This window comes from Perognathus longimembris, chromosome 13 (assembly GCF_023159225.1).
Source record: "Perognathus longimembris pacificus isolate PPM17 chromosome 13, ASM2315922v1, whole genome shotgun sequence".
Classification (NCBI taxonomy): domain Eukaryota; kingdom Metazoa; phylum Chordata; class Mammalia; order Rodentia; family Heteromyidae; genus Perognathus; species Perognathus longimembris.
Window position 1 is genome coordinate 15,073,517 of NC_063173.1, and position 18,033 is coordinate 15,091,549.

At 38.0% G+C, this 18,033-nt stretch overlaps 2 protein-coding genes across 2 annotated transcripts; both read right to left on the reverse strand.

The window, feature by feature from the left end:
- Positions 1-5,062: 5,062 nt before the first annotated feature.
- On the reverse strand, positions 5,063-6,013 carry LOC125362414 (olfactory receptor 2AG2-like). Its single transcript, XM_048361263.1, has one exon. It carries the CDS (start codon positions 6,011-6,013, stop codon positions 5,063-5,065), a length of 951 nt encoding a protein of 316 aa, XP_048217220.1.
- Positions 6,014-12,162: 6,149 nt separating this feature from the next.
- LOC125361936 (olfactory receptor 2D3-like) lies at positions 12,163-13,086 on the reverse strand. The gene has a single exon (XM_048360559.1). It carries the CDS (start codon positions 13,084-13,086, stop codon positions 12,163-12,165), a length of 924 nt encoding a protein of 307 aa, XP_048216516.1.
- Positions 13,087-18,033: the final 4,947 nt, after the last annotated feature.

Genomic DNA, 18,033 nt, shown 5'->3' on the forward strand with positions numbered 1-18,033 from the left:
AGAACCATCAAAAACATATCTTCCTTTTCTTCTTCCTTCTCTTCCTCATTTTATGGAGCTAAAGACTGAAGCAAGCATGTATGTTTCTGTCTTGTTAATAATAAAACCAAACAAGCAGGCCAAAGGAGAGATTTTCCATTTTTCTTAACTTATCTTTGATACGTTCCATAATTGCAAAGGGTCAGCATGAATGGTATTGGTGTTTGATTTAAGTATTACAAAATGTAAAAATGTATCAAAATATAACATACTATCCCATATAGACATGTAATTTTCTGCTTTTATGTGACACTAAAACCAATTTGTTTCAAGAAGAAAAGGAAGCAACAATATAATAGTCTTCTTGCTAACCTAATTATGATAAACTATTTTTCAGGATTATGTTCTATGTAAAAACAATAATTTTTTCCTATTTTTTTCTTCCTCAAATAAAATAGCACTGCAACAGCTCTTTTATAACATTAAGAGTTGCTCTTTTTAAGTTGATGTCATACAAGTTGAAAGTTTGGTTACTAGAAGCTGAGGATTGTTGGGGTATGGGAGTAACAGAGAAATATTGATCAAGGATATTGAAGCTGGGTGTTGGTGATTACACCTGTAATCCTAGCTATTCAGGAATCTGAGATCTGAGCCTTGTGGGTCAAAGCCAACCTGGGTAGGAAAGTTTGTGAGACTGTTAGCTCGAATTAATCACCAAAAACCTGGAAGTGGAGTTGTAATTCAAGTGGTAGAGTGCTAGCTTTTAGCACAAAAGCTCAGTGACAGTGACCTAGATGTAAATTCAAGCCCAAGAACTGGAACAAAAACAAACAAAAAAAAAAGAATACTGAGTTACAATTAGATAGAAGCAAGGAAATCCAGCTTGTTACTCCACAGTAGAGTGAATATAGGAAAGGGAAATGTACATTTAGAAGAGGTGGAATAAAGAACTATAAATATTTTTCATAAAAGGAAGTGATAGTTGAGGAGATATAATCTAAACATGATGCTCCACTAATTTGTACAGTTTTCATGCTCATATTATCTGTTAAGATAAAATCCTTTTAAAATTAATAGAATTTCCCATATTAGGTATAGAAAAACTCATCTGAAATCTTCTCACCCAGGGATAAAATCTACACACATTTTGATTCATCTCCCATTTTTTAATATAGGCATATGTTTATCTCTCACCTGTGGGTACTTACTGATGCTTTCCTTTGGACTGTATGGTGGCAAACTGAGCAATAGTGAAGATCTTTGGGTCCAGTGTCAGACTACAGAATTCTACAAAGTGGAATGCAATTCAGCCCACTTATCTGCATAACTTTGAATATGATACTTAGTCTTATTGAACTACAGGCAGCAACAAAGTGTTAGTAGTTTAAAAGACTTGTGTCGCAAAAAATTATACTAGGTGAGGTGATCCAGACCCAAAGAAACATGGACTCTATGGTTTCCCTCATAGGAATAATTAGCACAGGTTTAGGCTAGTCACAGCAGAGGATCACAAGAGCCCAATAGCTATGCCCTTATGAACACAGAAGATGTTGCTAAGTGAAATGAACTCCATGTTATGGAAACGAGTGTTATATCACTGTTGTAATTACTTTCAACATGCCATGTGAAACCGTAGCTTCTTTTCTTGATGATCCTCTTGTATCCCCTTCCTGTGGTTGTCCCCGAGCTATCACTGTATCTCATCTGAGTACCCTGGATACTGTATATACTGGTATTAGAACTAGGGAAGTGAAAGGGAATATCAAAATCGAGAGACAAAGGATAAAAAGACAAACGACTCCAAAAGCAATACTTGCAAAACCATTTGGTGTAAACCAACTGAACAACTCATAGGGGCAGAGGGAAAGGGGGAGGAGGGAACGAGGGAGGAGGTAACAAATAGCACAAGAAATGTACCCATGGCTTCACGTATGAAACTGTGACCCCTCTGTACATCACTTTGACAATAAATAATTATTATTTTAAAAAAGGCTTGTGTCATAGAATTATTGTGAGGGTTAAGTTTAAATATGTGGTATTTCATGAGGGATCTGGCATATGATTACTTCACATGAATCCTAACTCCTAGATGATTGAATTGCCCTGAAAATACTAAATGGTAGCATAAAATTAAACTGTATGGATGTTTTGTAATGAAACTATTTTACCACTTTTAAATAGTTAAATCATTTGTGTGTGTTTATGTGTTTTTTGTTATTAGGCAATAGTAATTCCTTGTGATTGATTGTGAGTGATTATTTTCCTTAAAAATGTTTTATGATTTGAGTTATGAAAAGGTTAAAAGCTGTTTAATATTCCAGATATTAAAAGACAAATTGATTTTTCTAAAAATGTCAACTTTTGCATTAAATTTTATGTATTGAAAATCCTTTACTAATTTATTAGGTATAACATTTAAATCTATTGTTTTTATTTGTGTGTTGTGTATTTTCCTTATGTAACTTCACAATTTCAAGATTGAGAACCTGGATAATTTCATTATTATGTATATGGTCATTTTATTTCTAATATGTAATTTGGCATTTTTGGTATCTCAATATGCATTTCAAACAATGATAGTAATATGTGTGTATGTATTATATATTTTAAAACTGATGACATGTATCAGTATTTATCCTCAACAATAAGTATGTGAAGTACATATTAGCCTGAATTAGCAGTTCAACAGTGTACATACCAACATATATTGTACACCATTGTACAATTTTATTGACTTTTTTCAACAAAAATAAATTAAAAAACATGTTAAAAATAAATTTAATTAATTAAATTATAAATAAATAAAAAATTAATTAATTAATAAAACATCTCTAGTATTTAAAAAAAACTCTATTATTCATCCATATGGGAGCCAATATATTTTAAGCACGGCTTCCCAGGTTTAGTCTAAATTCCCCACATATTGTAATGTATGCAATCTACTCAAAACCTCATGAGGCCAAGCTTCTCATTATTCCTTTATCAACTGAGCAATTTGGGGTACATAAAATGTAATTTAGTATTTGAAGATGCACAAATGACAGAGTAAAAGGATTCAAATTCAAGTGTTCTGGTAATTTTGAGTTCCATTAGTATTGTAAAATATTCCATCATAACAAAGAACAAGTATCTCCAAATTTTAAATGACAAAGGGGTTAAATTATTATTTACATGTGAAGTTAGTAATCTAACACATAAATATATAAAATATATATGTATGTACACACAATGAAAGGAAAATATTATAGATGATTTTTGTTGCTATTTTCTAAATCTCAGAATTTTCTCAACTATTGCTGTCAACAATAACAACATTGACATAAATCAAGGTGTTTTAAAGCTCCTTCATTCAGCAAATATGAGGTTTCAACTTTGGTTTTAAGTATGCCCACACCAAAATAATAATAATAATATAATAATAATATATTTAGAGCCAGAGCTAATGGCTCATGTTTGAAATCTTAGCTCTTCAGGAAGCTGAGATCCAAGGGTCTCAGTTCAAAGTGAGCCTGAGCAAACAATTCCATGACATTATTATTAAGCAACAAAAAATCAAGTGGAGCTATACTGATGTGGTAGAGCATGAGACTCGAAGTGAAAATAAAGTACAGTGTCCAAGCCATGAGTTCAAACCCCAGTACTAGCACACAAAAAGTATTTGGCCTAGTAGAAAATGCACACAGACATATACATACTCACCTCAAGAATATGCATCCTTGTAATTGCTTTGACGTTTAAAAGTATACTTGTATGCTACCATTTTTTAAAGTTTCAGAAATATGGGCAACATTGGTCTAGAAACATCATGTATAATATTTCATTTTTATTTTTATATGGATAAACACATATGTGTATGTATAATCAAATATAATACACACATGTATATAAAATTTTATGAATGAAAAACCCCTTCATGATTTATAATTTTCTTCCTTCTTATGATAAAATATTTTAGAATATTATTAGGATTGGATGTGAACAGAGACAGCACCCAGGCCCTAAGTTCAAGCCTCAGGACAGACAATGAAAAATATAGCTATTGATGATGTTGATGAGGAAGAATAATAGATATATGATCACATTTGTATTCTGTATCTGTGGAGAAATTCACATTTACATAAAAAGGACAAAAACCTGTAGTGAGTATAGCAAAGGGCTGAAAAAAAGAGACAGACATTTCACGTTGTGAACTTTCATAGTTTCTGAAAATGTACCATTTTACAATGTTTAAATATAAAATAAAAAATAAAAAATGAATGATTATTATTGAAATTACCTATACTTAAACAGAGGAGGAAAAACTTCTCATGGATTCTGGCCACTTGAGCCACAGCACCATATCCAGCTTTTTCTGTGATTTAATTGGAGATAAGAATCTTACAGACTTTCCTGCCTGGCTTTGAACCATGATCTTCAGATCTCAGCCTCCTGAGTAGTTAGGATTACAGGAGTGAGACACCAGTGCCCAGAACAACAGCTCTCTTTTAAATAAGTAAGAAGTCCAATACTATTTTTAAATTAAATTAAATTTATTGTAATGGTGATGTCAGAGGAGTTACAGTTAGGTAAATAAGGTTATGAGTACATTTTTTGTCATTGTTACCCCTCCCTTGTTATTTCTTACTTTCTCTTCAGATAAAATAAATCATTTGCCTTTTAACAGTACATCTTTGGTGGAACTTCCCCTTTATTAATATTTTGAGAATGCAATTGAAAGAATACAACTGAATACAATCTGAAGATCAATACTATTACTTTTATCTTAATCCAGAACAACTCCTATTTCTCCCTGATATATAACCTTGTGGGAATTTAATCCCCTGCCCTGTCTCCTTGATAATGTTTATGATCCATCGCGACATAGTGAACCTCAGACATCTATTCAAACATTTTCTTCTAGTCCTTTTTTTTAATGTGGGAATTCCAAAAACAGAGCAATATGCACCATGTAACTTCAGTGTCTTGTCTTTGTTCATACTAGCTACATAGTAGAAGATAAAGGGTTTAAATGTATATGTACCATCACAGAATCTATTACTAAAAAATGGATGAGCATAGCAATTTGATGAGTGAGAGACAGTTCCTAATCGCTGGAGTGTGAAGGAAGTATATATTTTCCAAGAACCCTCCTCAAGGCCCCCATGACCTCCTTATTTCTCAAACTGTAGATGAGGGGGTTCAGGGCTGGAGTGACGATTGTGTAGAACACAGAGATGATGTTGTCTTGTCTGGGATTATGTAAGGAACTGGGCAGGACATACATGAATGTGGCAGCCCCGTAAAACATCCCAACCACAGTCAGGTGGGAAAAGCAGGTGAGAAGGGCTTTCTTCTTTCCCTCATTGGAGGGCATACGGAGCACAGTGAAGAGAATGAGTGTGTAAGAGGTGACAATGGCAGAAAGGGGGAGCAAGAGGAAAGTCACCCCTGTCACATACACCAAGAGTTCATAGGTGGAGGTGTCTGCACAGGCCAACTTCAGCAGAGGGGGGATCTCACAGAGCAGGTGTCTGATTTCCAAGGCCATGCAGAAAGGAAAATGCATGGTGTATATGGTATGTCCTAGAGAACTCAGCGATGCCAAGATCCAAGATGTGGTCACCACGAGCCAGCAGATCTTTGGCCTCATGAAGATCATGTACTGGAGAGGATGACAAATGGCCACGTATCTGTCATAGGCCATGAAGGCTAGAAGCAGGTCCTCTGCACTACCCATTGTCAGTGCCAAGAACATCTGCAGAGCACAGCCTCCAAAGGAGATGCTGTTATCTCCAAGGAGAAAGTCCATGATGGCCTTGGGCGTGACAGCTGTTGTGAAAAGGAGGTCAATGAGAGAGAGCTGCCTAAGCAGGAGGTACATGGGCACCTGGAGCCTCACATCCATTGTGATGAGAAGGAGCAGCAGCCCATTGCTGGTCAAAGCCACCATGTACAGGACTGTGAGTGTGGCACAGAGAAGGTCAGGGGATCCACTATCTTTCAGAATGCCCTCCAAGACGAAGCTGCTTCCCAAGGTGGAGTTCCAGAGCTCCATTCTGTGTGATCTCTTTAGTTACCTAGAAACAGACAGTGTCTAGAACCTTTTCTAAAGAATCACAGCCTACTTTTGGATTGTCCTAGGACAAAATGGGATGGAGACTGGGATTGTAGATCTTAGGAAATATTCTTTTTCCTCCTCAGTTTCTTTTCTGTTTTTCTATTTTTTAATTTTTGAGGGTTTTCCTTGAATTTTAATGATCCATTAGCTATGTGGGTAACAAACACGTTAGGAATTACTATTAAGAATATCTTTTATATAAAGCATCAAAGACAGGAAAGATAGGCAGACAATTTCATTCATAAAGGAAAACATCTTATAATAAATAAATACATTGAGCACTGGTTTAAAATCTAGTTGTTATATGCTTAAAGCCAACTGGGGATTACACTTCATTTTAAATGTCTTACTCATTGAAAATTATTCTTTTCTATTTGTGTCTGAGGTGTTGGTTTACTTCCAGGTCTCAGTGTTGCTAGGTTTGACAACAGATGCTATTCTAGGGTCTTGAACTACTGGAACCCTAAAGTCTCCAAGTGTATTCCTCTCCTTGATTGCCACACTGCTTGTCTGCTGGGAAAGAAAAAGAATCCTGGGCTGAATTAAATGGATGAGTAAAATGCATGTTAAAGACACATTCATCACAACAATACAAATGTTATTTGCCTATTTGAAGCTAGTGGTAGCCTATTTACTGAGAATAAGACAAAAAGGATACAGGGGGGATTGAGAGAGGCTTGGTGTCTCTTTCTGTGAATATATATTACAAATATAAAGCAGACATTGTAGAAGTGGCTCAAAGCCACTATCTCAGATGCACTGTAATGTTCTGACTATGAGGGATGATTCATTTGCTACACAAATCTTAGCAATACAAGAAGAAAGCTGACTGACTTGCTGATTGTAGCACTGGGTGAAATTAGTTGAGGAGCAAAGAGCCTGGACCACAGATGTGTGACTGCATGCACTCAGACTATTCTCTATGATTGTCAATCATTCATAATTTGGTGGAAGACTTTAAAGAAACTGTGGAAGAGAAGAGGAAATATTGCCAGTAAATTATTCACCATTCATTTGTATATGTATACCTACTACTCTTTTCTTCTGTTGATGTCACCAGCCTGGTTATTCCAGAGTTGGGATCTTTAAGTAGTAAGTTCATAAAAACCTGACAGGAAAAGCCCATATATTAGCTCTGTCTCATTCACTTAATCAAAATTTTCTGGGCACCTACAATGTATCATACTATATTTAGCTTTAGAATAATTGCACATACATGAAAAATCCTCATACAAACCCCTTCATCAGTATTGAAGACTGATGTGTGAATAAAAAATAGACAGGGGTTGAGATCATATACATGTGATTTCCATAAAGGATTTACTCAGGAAGTGTCTACAAGATGAAAGTTGAAGGTTAATAGAGTTTGGCTTAAGTTAAAAGAGTTAAGGTATGAGAAAAATAGTAGATGGCATTGTGGAGTTCATGAAATATAGCACAAGGTTGTCTTGTATTTTTGCCCAAGGAGCTCTGTCCAAGAAGCCAGTCAAAGAAATATCTTTTAAAAGTCACATCTCTTTATTAGCTGGCATCTGAGATTTTCCCCACATTTCATGGAATCAAATCTGTAGGTCTAACCTGAGAAACATGGACTGGAAGCTGCTCTTTGCCTGTGACAAAAGACAAGTTCAAGACTAATCTGGCCATTGTTTCTAGTATATATGAAACTTGACATGCCCTTCTAGTGATGTAATAAGCTGGACAGATGAAAAGGGAAGGGAATTAGCTGAACACACACTCTATATTACATTTTTTTCTTTTTTGGTAGCAGTGGGTTTTATACTTGTTAGTCAGAAACTTTACTACTCAAGCCCCATTACTGCAGGTTTCTGTGCCATGATTTGAACAGTTTTCATGAGGAGAAAAGAAGATAGACGAGTGAAATGGTAGAGACAGATGCTAGGTCCTACTTACCTGCCGATTCCATCTCTAGATGCTTGCTTTCCCTTTGTCCCTATTACTGACATCCCCCTAATGTCCTTTAAGGTGAAGGGCAGAGTACCAACAGAGGAAGTACCCTCCCTAGATAACTGCAGGTTGTATGTGTGGGTGCTTGTGTGTGTGTTTTGTGGATTCCCCAACTTACAGATGTTAGCTGCAGTTAATGGGAGATAATTTTTATGTTGTTTTACTTCATGAAAATGATGAAGAACAACAAAATATTTGGGGAAAATGTTCTTTTTTTTTAGTTGTTTGCAGGTTTGGGGTTTGAACTCAGGGCCTAGGCACTGTCCCTGAGCTTCTACTCAAGTGTAGTGATCTCCCACTTGAGCCACCCCACCATTTCTGGCCTTTTCTGAGTAGCTTATTGAAGATGAGAGTCTCACAGTCTTTCCTGCCTGGGCTGGCTTCGAACCACAATCCTCACGAGCCTCCTGAGTAGCTAGGATTACAGATGTGAGCCACCAATTCCCAACTATAAATATATTCTTGTAAGTTTTATTCTCTGTATCATTGTCCCATATAGTAAAATACTTAATCAATTTCAATTAGCCTTTTTGAGGAAAGAAGAGTTGATAAAGTTCAAGGGTTAAGCACTTGAGGAACTTGATTAGATAGTCCACTTTTGAGGCACTATTTATTTATTTGGGGTTTCACATCAGATTATTAGAGTCCAGAACAAATATAATGCATTTTTCTTTTAAACTAGGAAACCAACATCAGGAATTGTAGGAACTTGTGTTTGGCCAGTGGCCCTGAATGCTTACTGGTGTCTCCACGTGCATGAGATGGGTATTTTCACCAGGTGTCTAGAGTGCAGATGGGCGTGAGTCAGATATGGAACTAAAGGAACTAGACACCTGAGCAGACCAGAAGTTCATGGTTCTGTTGCTCAAAACACTCAGTCTGGGAGAAACAGTCATTGTTGGGCAACAGAGAAAACAACATGGAAAACAAGACAAAACATGGCTTTCCTACCATTTGGGAATGGAGAAGTTCAAAATGCTGAGGAAAGGGAAGAGGATTCTTCTGGGGTGTAGGTATCACCCTGATCAGGGATCAAAGGTTCATCCAGTCACCGCGACGACCAGTCTTCATGAAGAAGGGAGGGATGAAGACAATCAGGTGAAAAACCAAGCAGGATGTTAGGGAAGCTGGAAGGCGACTGACTACCTCAAAAAATGTTCGCCCAAATCTCTTTGAAAGTCCTTTACGGCCCCCAAGTATTTCTGGCTGTCTGGAATCTCTATACTCAGACATGCGCTCTCTCAGCTGGAGTCCATGATAAAAGATGAGCCTGGTGGGGACTTGGGGAAAGAGGAACTGGCAGGGCTGCTCAAACAAGACCTATCATGGCCTAGACACACTGTCCCCGAGGACACAGGGAGCCCCAACATCATCCTGGGGGACTTTTAGCAGTCACATCCTCTCAGTCGACATGACTTCCCCTGAAATGGCTTCTTCTGGAAATAGCATTTTAATGAATCCTCCAGGGCTGGTCCCCTGGCCTGACATTTCTTCATTCATCACACACTAAATTGGCTCTTGGTCCTGAAGATTTGTTCTGATCCACATGATCTGGCTAAATCGGTGGTTTCATGGTTTCAGCAACTGAAGCAAGGAGAGGGGTGCCTTGTCCAGCCTCCTGTCTGAATTGCAAAAGGAATCATGATTTCTGTTTGGCCTGCCATTTCACAACTCCTTATTTTTTCTTCTTTCTAGACTATTGCTTGCTTGAGGTTTACCTTGAACTTCTGCGAATATCAGATCTTTCTTCTCACACCAGATCTTTCTTCTCTGCTTTTCAGTGAGCATCCAGCATTGATCTAATGGATCAGTGTTTTTGGTGTCCTGTCCCTAGCCTCCTTCATGCATGTTATTATAACTCTTTACCCTAACCTTTCAGAAAATGAAAAAAATAAGTGCTCATTTTTTGATTGTGAAAATGATACATTCCAGAAAATGTTATAAGCACAAGTGAAGAAATATAGCTCTTTATTTTTCATAACAAAAGCCACATATACAAAGTGGTATTCATTACCTTTCCATCACAGTAATGAAATACCTGAAAACAACTCTTGTAAACAGAACAGGTTTGTTTGGATGTTCCAGAGCAAGCCAGCTTTGGCCCTCAGGTGGAGATGCTGACTGAGAAAACAGCTCAAAACAAAACAAAATGCTCTTCAGGATCATGTGTCAAAGTGTCTTCCAGTCTAGCATCACTAGAAAGGAGAGAGAGAAAAAGAGAGAGGTACAGGGAGAGAGACAGAGAAGGGGGAAGGAGAAGGGAGGAAAGGGGAAAAAAAGGAGGGGAGAGAGAGGCAGACTAGAGTCCCACAGTCCTCTCATAGACACACATCCAAGGAATTGAGGACCTACCCCAAGACTCCAGCTGATGAAGGTTCTATTAGTTCTCTACAGTACCACATTAGGGAGCCAACCTTTAACACATGGTCCTTTTGGGGACGCTTAGCATAGAAACCATGACAGAAGGTGTTATATTTGTAAAATATAAGAGATTTATGATTCATTCATAAAATGAAAACTAGAAACAAACTTTTTGTCTAAGGGAAATATTAAGTCAAAGGGCTATTATGCAGAAATCAAACAAAAGACTTAGAAGTTCTAAATCCTTGCCGCATTTTGTCATTTCTTATTGCTTTAATTGAAACAAGAGGTTTGTTTTTTTTTTCATTTTTTTTTTTTACTGTTTGTCATTTTCTTTTTTCTCCTTTGGTTCATTACCTGCTGTCATTGATTTTTATTTCTGTATGCTTTGCCTTGTATATAAGTTGGTCTGACTTGGGGAAAGGAAGAGGAATCACAGAATCAGTGGGACAAAAGGTAAACCAACTCAACAGTGATACTCACTAGACACAATGTTGGAAATGAATTTTACAACTTGGGGGGTCGGGAGGTGGGGTGGAGTGGGAGAAAATGAGAGGGGGGTAACACTGTTCAAAAAGAAACGTACTCATTACCTTACTTATGTAACTGTAACCCCACTGTACATCACCATTACAATAAAATGTAAATTATTAAAAAGGAAAACAATGGGGTATACATTTATTGCGCACTGCCTACTGTGTTGATATGTATATATTCTTGAAGGCATACACAGGATTAACAGTCACATTGCCTCACATAGCATTTTGTGCAGTCAGATCATTCATCTCTACATTTCAGCAAGTTTTAACTCAGTTTCTCTCAGCATTCTGTGGTATAGATTTAGTCCTATGTAAATACTTCTCAATCTAGACCTTACTTTAATAGCCTAACAGCTGAAAATTTGTTTAACTTCACATACTCTTAGAAAAATTCTACCATTCACTATTTCTAAAATGTACTCTTTTCCATTTGCCGATGTTATAAAGTTTAAGATTAAACACCATGTTAGAAATAAAAAGCACTGTTTTTATATTACACAATATGAAAGTTGGGATATGCAATGTGTGGTAATAGGTATTTGTCGCTGGGAATATGGCCTAGTGGCAAGAGTGCTTGCCCTGGGTTCGATTCCTCAGCACCACATATATAGAAAATGGCCAGAAGTGGTGCTATGACTCAAGTGACAGAGTGCTAGCCTAGAGCAAAAAGAAGCCAGGGACAGTGCTCAGGCTCTGAGTCCAAGGCCCAGGACTGGCAAAAAAAAAAAAAAAGTTGGTCAAAAGGTATTTGTCAAAGAAATAAACCCACTATTATCGTGTATATGATATACAATAAATTCATGTGTCCACCATACTAAGATGGTTGTTTCTTATTGTTTATTGATTCTGTATTTTATCAGGTAGTTCTATGCCTCTTTAGTTACTATTAGGAGACAAGTGAGAAATGCTTGTTTTCCTTCTTTCCTTTCCTTCTTTCATGCCTCCCTCCCTCTCTTTCTTCTTTTTCCACTTCTTACTCCATTCGCTCTCTCTTTTCTCCTTGATTCTTGCTCCTTATTTCCTCACTATTTAACCTAATTTTTTGACTCTCCCAAGACACTCTTGTTTGGAAAACATATATACTAATCTGATATGAAAATTAGTACAGAAAAATAGAAGAAAGAAAAACGTGGATGAATGGAATGAACTGCAACACACTCTCTTCTTTCCATATTGTTAAAATGGACAAAAGAACCCAACATCACCCCACAATAAAAACTATTTTGCCATCACCCTCCTGAGAGCCCCCTTGACATCCTTGTTCCTCAGGCTATAAATGATGGGGTTCAGCATGGGGGTCACTGCTGAGTAGAAAACAGAGATCGTCTTATCCCTCTCACTCATTATTTTGGAGTTGGGCCTCATGTAGGCAAATATTGCTGAGCCATAGAAGAGAACAACAACAATGAGATGGGAACCACAGGTGGAGAAGACCTTGAGCCTCCCCTCCCCGGACTGCATGTGGATCACGGTGGAGATGATGTTCCAGTAGGAGACCAGGATGAGGGAGACAGGAGCTAGGAGGATCACCACCCCCATGGCAAAGATGGCCATTTCCGTGCTGTAAGTGTCTGCTGAGGCCAGCTTCAGGAGGGCAGGAGGCTCACAGAAGAAGTGGTTGATGATGTGATTTCCTCGGTAGGGAAGACGCAGGGTGAATGTAGTGTCCACCAGGGACACAAATGCTCCACTGGCCCAGGATCCTATGGCCAACTGCAGACACAGCTGCTGTGTCATGATGGTGGAGTAGTGCAGGGGCTTGCAGACAGCCACGTAGCGGTCATAGGACATCACCGCCAGCAGTGCGCACTCTGTGCAGCCGACCAGAAGTAAGACTACTATCTGTGTTGCACATCCAATGAAAGAAATGCTTTTCTTCTTTTCTAGGAAGTGTGCAAGCACCTGTGGGACTGTGGTAGTAGAAAAACAGAGGTCAGCAAAGGAAAGGTTTCTAAGGAAAAAGTACATGGGTGTGTGGAGTCTGGAGTCGATGTGAATGAGCACAATGATGAGCAGGTTTCCAAGCACGGTGAGCAGGTAGATGGTCAGGAAAAGGAAGAAGAGCAGGACTTGGGTCTGTGGATCCTGTGAGAGGCCCAGGAAGACAAACTCTGTCACAGAAGATTGATTCTCCTCTCCCATGAATGGTGGTTCCTGTTTTTACAACAGTGATTTAAAAAAAAAGATGTATCAGTTCTTTTAAAAACCCAGGATCTGAGATATTGTATTATCAGTATCCAGAAGGAAGTTATTGATTTTTATCCTTTAACAAAATGTTCAGTCTTTGCTCAGCAGTTCTAACAACTGAAGCTAAGTCTAGTTTTACCTCACTTGAATCTTATTTCATAGCTCCTGTGGGAAGGAGTCATTCTGAGTTTCACCATGTTGAGTTCAATATCTCATGCTTGTTAGTCATGACAGAAGTATAGTGCCACTAACAGTGCATCTATCTCACAGCGTTTTAGGAATCAAATAAATTGATGTAACATTCAGCCAGTTAAATAGCATGTAGCAAACTGCATGACAACATTTGTCAAAGCTAATTTTTCATTATATTTACAAAATAACCCGAAAGTTCATGAGAATGAAATAAAAGTAAGGTGAAAGATGAAGTAGAATACTGGGATCCTATCCCTCATGGATTATTTTCAGCACGCAAAGGGCTGGCTCTTGGTCATAGCAGTTCAAACAACTGTTTCTTTGGTAGTAACACTTAGTAACATCCTTCACACATCCTCTTTCTTCACACTTTTATCTCCTTGGACATTAATAACTCTTAATTACTTGGGCATCTCCTGGTAGCAGTCACTTTTGAGTTTCTTTGCATCCAGCTTTATTCTTTATTTAAGTCCATGTAAGATAGCTATTGTCATTCCTAGTGTACAGAAGATTAGGCAAAGACTCAGAAATATTCTCAAGACGGTCGCTATAAGCTTTTCTCACTCAACACATGCCATGTGATTTGTCTTCTTTCTTAAGGGTAGTTTGTAGAAAAGCTTGAAGTCTTGTGCATTTTCTTGCCTATCTCTCACATTTACATTTTGGAAACAAGCCCACATCCTTCTCCATTAGAATTACTCCACTGGCAGAATTGTCAGTAGACACAAATATCACTGTCAAGTACATTTTCCCACAGGTAATTTTCAACATTGTGAGAAGTAGTGATCAACAGGCAATAGAAAATATTAAGAGAACAAATATTGCGAAAGTATCAAACATTCTTTAGCTAAAACTTGATTGTGTGTCTTAAAAAATCAGAGCCCATTCTAACCTACAGTAACTGGTTATAAATATGAAGTAATACATGATGAGTTGATAAAACCTTTGTGCTATTACATATTAAAAATAATCAAGTAGACATTACAACTAAAATTCTTTTAATAAGGAACAATGGCTTGAGTTAACAAGGTGTACACTTAAGAAATTTTTGAGGCCCCTTTAAGAAAAATTATGAAGCATGTTTTCTGCATGAATGAATAGGAACATTGACTTTACAAATAGAACATAGAGGTCTCATGATTACAGAAATCCACTGGAATTCCCATCAAGATTACAGGGAATTTTTAAAGAGAATTTACCACATGCATTTCAAATTTTACATGATTAGGTTTAATGATACAAAATGGAGTGTGGAAAAGAAAAAGAAGGGAGTAGAAGAAACATAGCACACATTATTATTTCAGTTTTATTAATACAATAAATACTGAGCAGTCATTATCATTTTGAGTAGAATACCGAATTATGGAACATGTGGTAACATATTTATTAATACACATACATAAATAAATAAGCACCACATTTCATTTAACCATTCATCCACTGATCTACAAAAAGCACTTGTATGTACCAAGATGGAGGATAAAAGCCATGGCTATCAGGGATTAGAACAAGTGAGTGCTGGAAATGAGGAGATGTAGGTTGGAGGTGAGGTAGCAGATATGCAGGATGAGTTAGTCTAGAGAGGTAATGGGAAAGCACAATGGTCACAAGTAATTAAATTGTACTGTTTGGCATTCATGCTAAATCAGTAGAATTTATCTGCTCTTGTTACACACATAAACAAAGAAGGGTAACTGTAATGTGGTGTATAACCTACTTTGCTTCACTTTAGCCACCTTTATACTATTTATATGTATCTAATAACATTATTATTATTATTATTATTATTATTTTGGCCAGTCCTGGGCCTTGGACTCAGGGCCTGAGCACTGTCCCTGGCTTCTTTTTTGCTCAAGGCTAGCACTCTGCCACTTGAGCCACAGCGCCACTTCTGTATATGTGGTGCTGGGGAATCGAACCCAGGGCCTCATGTATACAAGGCAATCACTCTTGCCACTAGGCCATATCCCCAGCCCATAACATTATTTTTGTTGCTGTAAGTTTTCTTTTTCTTTTTGTTTTGAGTCAGTGTTTCACTATATAGGCCAAGCTTGTCTCAGACTTTTATTTTCTCACCTCAGACTTCCATGAGTTGAGATTATGGGTATGTGCTACCCAGCTCAGTAACATTGCTTTGTCTGCCTTGAATATATATCCAATAAGCATTATCATAAAAATTTAATTGTTGATAATACTTGCTAAAAAAGTTCTAAAAGAATTTTATACTATGGCTAACATATAAAGAGCTCATAAAATCAGTAATATAATCCATTAGAAAATTATGTAAGAAATATAAATCCCTGTCCTCAAAAACAGGTAAATTAAATAATAAAAATGAGACAAAGACATAACTGCTCAAACACAAAAATATTATATCTTGTGTTTGAAGTGAAATTTAGAGAACCTTCCTAGCAAACATAAGGCCCTGAGTTCAAACTCCAGTATGACCATTTAAAAAGAAAAGTTTGCCAGATACATCCACTAAAAAGATCAAGAGTTTGCATAGCTTTATTCTCTCCTTTTTTGTTTGTTTGTTGGTGCTGCTTCTGGAGCTTTAACTAAGGGCCCGGGCATTGTCTCTGAGTTTTTTATTCAAGGTTTTCACTTTACCTCTTGAGCCACAGTCCACTTCTGGCTTCCAGTACATAACTGGAGGTAAGAGTCTTATGGGCTTTCCTTCCTGCTTTGTTTGTTTTGTTTTTTTGGCCAGTCCTAGGCCATGAACTCAGGGCCTGAGCACTGTCCCTGGCTTCTTTTTTGCTCAAGGCTAGCACTTGAGCCACAGCGCCACTTCTGGCCATTTTCTGTATATGTGGTGCTGAGGAATCGAACCCAGGGCCTCATGTATATGACACAAGCACTCTTGCCACTAGGCCATATTCCCAGCCCCGGACTTTCCTTCCTGGTCTGGATTCAAACTGAGATCCTCAGTTCTCAGTCTCCTGAGTAGCTAAGGTTACAGGTGTGAGCCACATGCACCTGGCCCAGCTATTCTTCCTTTTTATTGAGGCAAAAATCATTTTTACATTGTGGTAAAGACAAATGATAGGGACAGGTATGCAATGGAAGGGCGAGAGATGGAAGAGAAATTGGTAACTTTGCTGTTAGCACCAAGGAAGAAGCAGAGTGTCTCCAGCACCAGCAGACATACTGTTACCTGATCGAGAGCTTAATCATCTTCAGAGCTGCCACAGAATGAGATGCATGGAGTGCCCCTCTAATCCCTACAAGCCACAGGTTGAGGAGAGGAGTGCAGAGAGTGAAAGGCAAAGCCCTCCTCTTCCATGAACAGAATCAAGATGCAGACTCCCCTCAGCAACCTTACCTGCTCTCACCTGGAGCACTGACAGGTGCAAACACAGAATGTTAGTGCAATGGTGGAGAGAAATAACAACTGAAGAGAGGCGTGGTCCCTGCGGCCTGTCAGCCCTTGTGCTAACAGCCCTCCTCCATCCCTGTTTCCCGAATATGCTGTGGCTAGGACTTCATCTCTGATGCATATTCTATCCAGACCCAAGGAGCCCTGCTTTATTAAAGGACACCATCCCAAATTCACTAAGGAACCAGAGTCTTCCTAAAGGAAATCCTCAAACCTGAGGTCCTAAGAGCTGGTATAATCAGAGCATTCCCTGGAGCAATTAGCATTGTTAACATTTGTAACCTCGCTACCATAAGATAGCATTTGGGAATTGAAAAAAAAAGAAATATTCATATATAGTCTGAAAAATAAATAACATGAATATAATCTGATGTCAGGTACAAACTATTCAGTCTCAAAGTACCCTGTGGGAGCTCTGGGACTTCATTTTTTTTTAAAATAGAAGTTTCAGTAATGATGATATTGTAAAATGAAGCTGATAGAAACATGGTCATTTCATTTGGTCTGTGAAGGAGTCATTCCAGAACCCCAAAGATACCAAATTTGTGGATGTGAAAGCCTCATATAAATGGAGACACACTTACACATGACTAATGCACATTCTCTCTTTCTTTCTTTTTTTTTCAGGTCCTGGGGCTTGAACTCAGGGCCTGGGCGCTGTCCCTGGCATCTTTGTGCTCAAGGCTAGCACTCTACTACTTGAATCATGATGACACTTTTAGCTTTTTCTAGTACTCTATCACTTGAATCACAGCAACACTTCAAACTTTTTCTAGCACTCTACAGCACTACTTCCAGCATTTTCTGAGTAGTGTATTGGAGATAAGTCTCACGGACATTGCTGCCCAGGCTGGCTTCAAACTGTGATCCTCAGATCTCAGCCTCCTGAGTAGCTGGCATTACAGGTGTGAGCCACCAGTGCCTGGCTACTGACTCATTTTCTAATCTTTGCATGCAGAACCTGGCAACAGAAAGAGCTGACTATCTTTTATTCTCTCCATTGTACCTCCTGATTAATAGCTCTTAGAAATTTCCAGACCCTTGTCTGAATTTGTACTCAAAGTGTTGTAATTGCCTTCTGCTATTAGCAAAAACACCTACTAGAGGTGCATGATACAGAACAAGATATTCCAAGTGTTTTCATAGCCTTACTATAGCTATAGAAACACAGAAGAGTACTGAATACACTGCCACACTCAACACAAGCCCTGTTAACAACTACAAAAAAACAACTCTTGGTTTCTCCACCCAAACTTTATAAGTTTCCCCATAGACAGGTCAAGCTAATGATACAGAAAGCATATTTTAGTCCTCTGTCATTTCATCAGGCA

Coding starts and splice junctions, on each gene's coding strand:
- LOC125362414 (XM_048361263.1), bottom strand. CDS start 6,013: ATGGAGCTCTGGAACTCCACCTTGGGAAGCAGCTTCGTCTTGGAGGGC.
- LOC125361936 (XM_048360559.1), bottom strand. CDS start 13,086: ATGGGAGAGGAGAATCAATCTTCTGTGACAGAGTTTGTCTTCCTGGGC.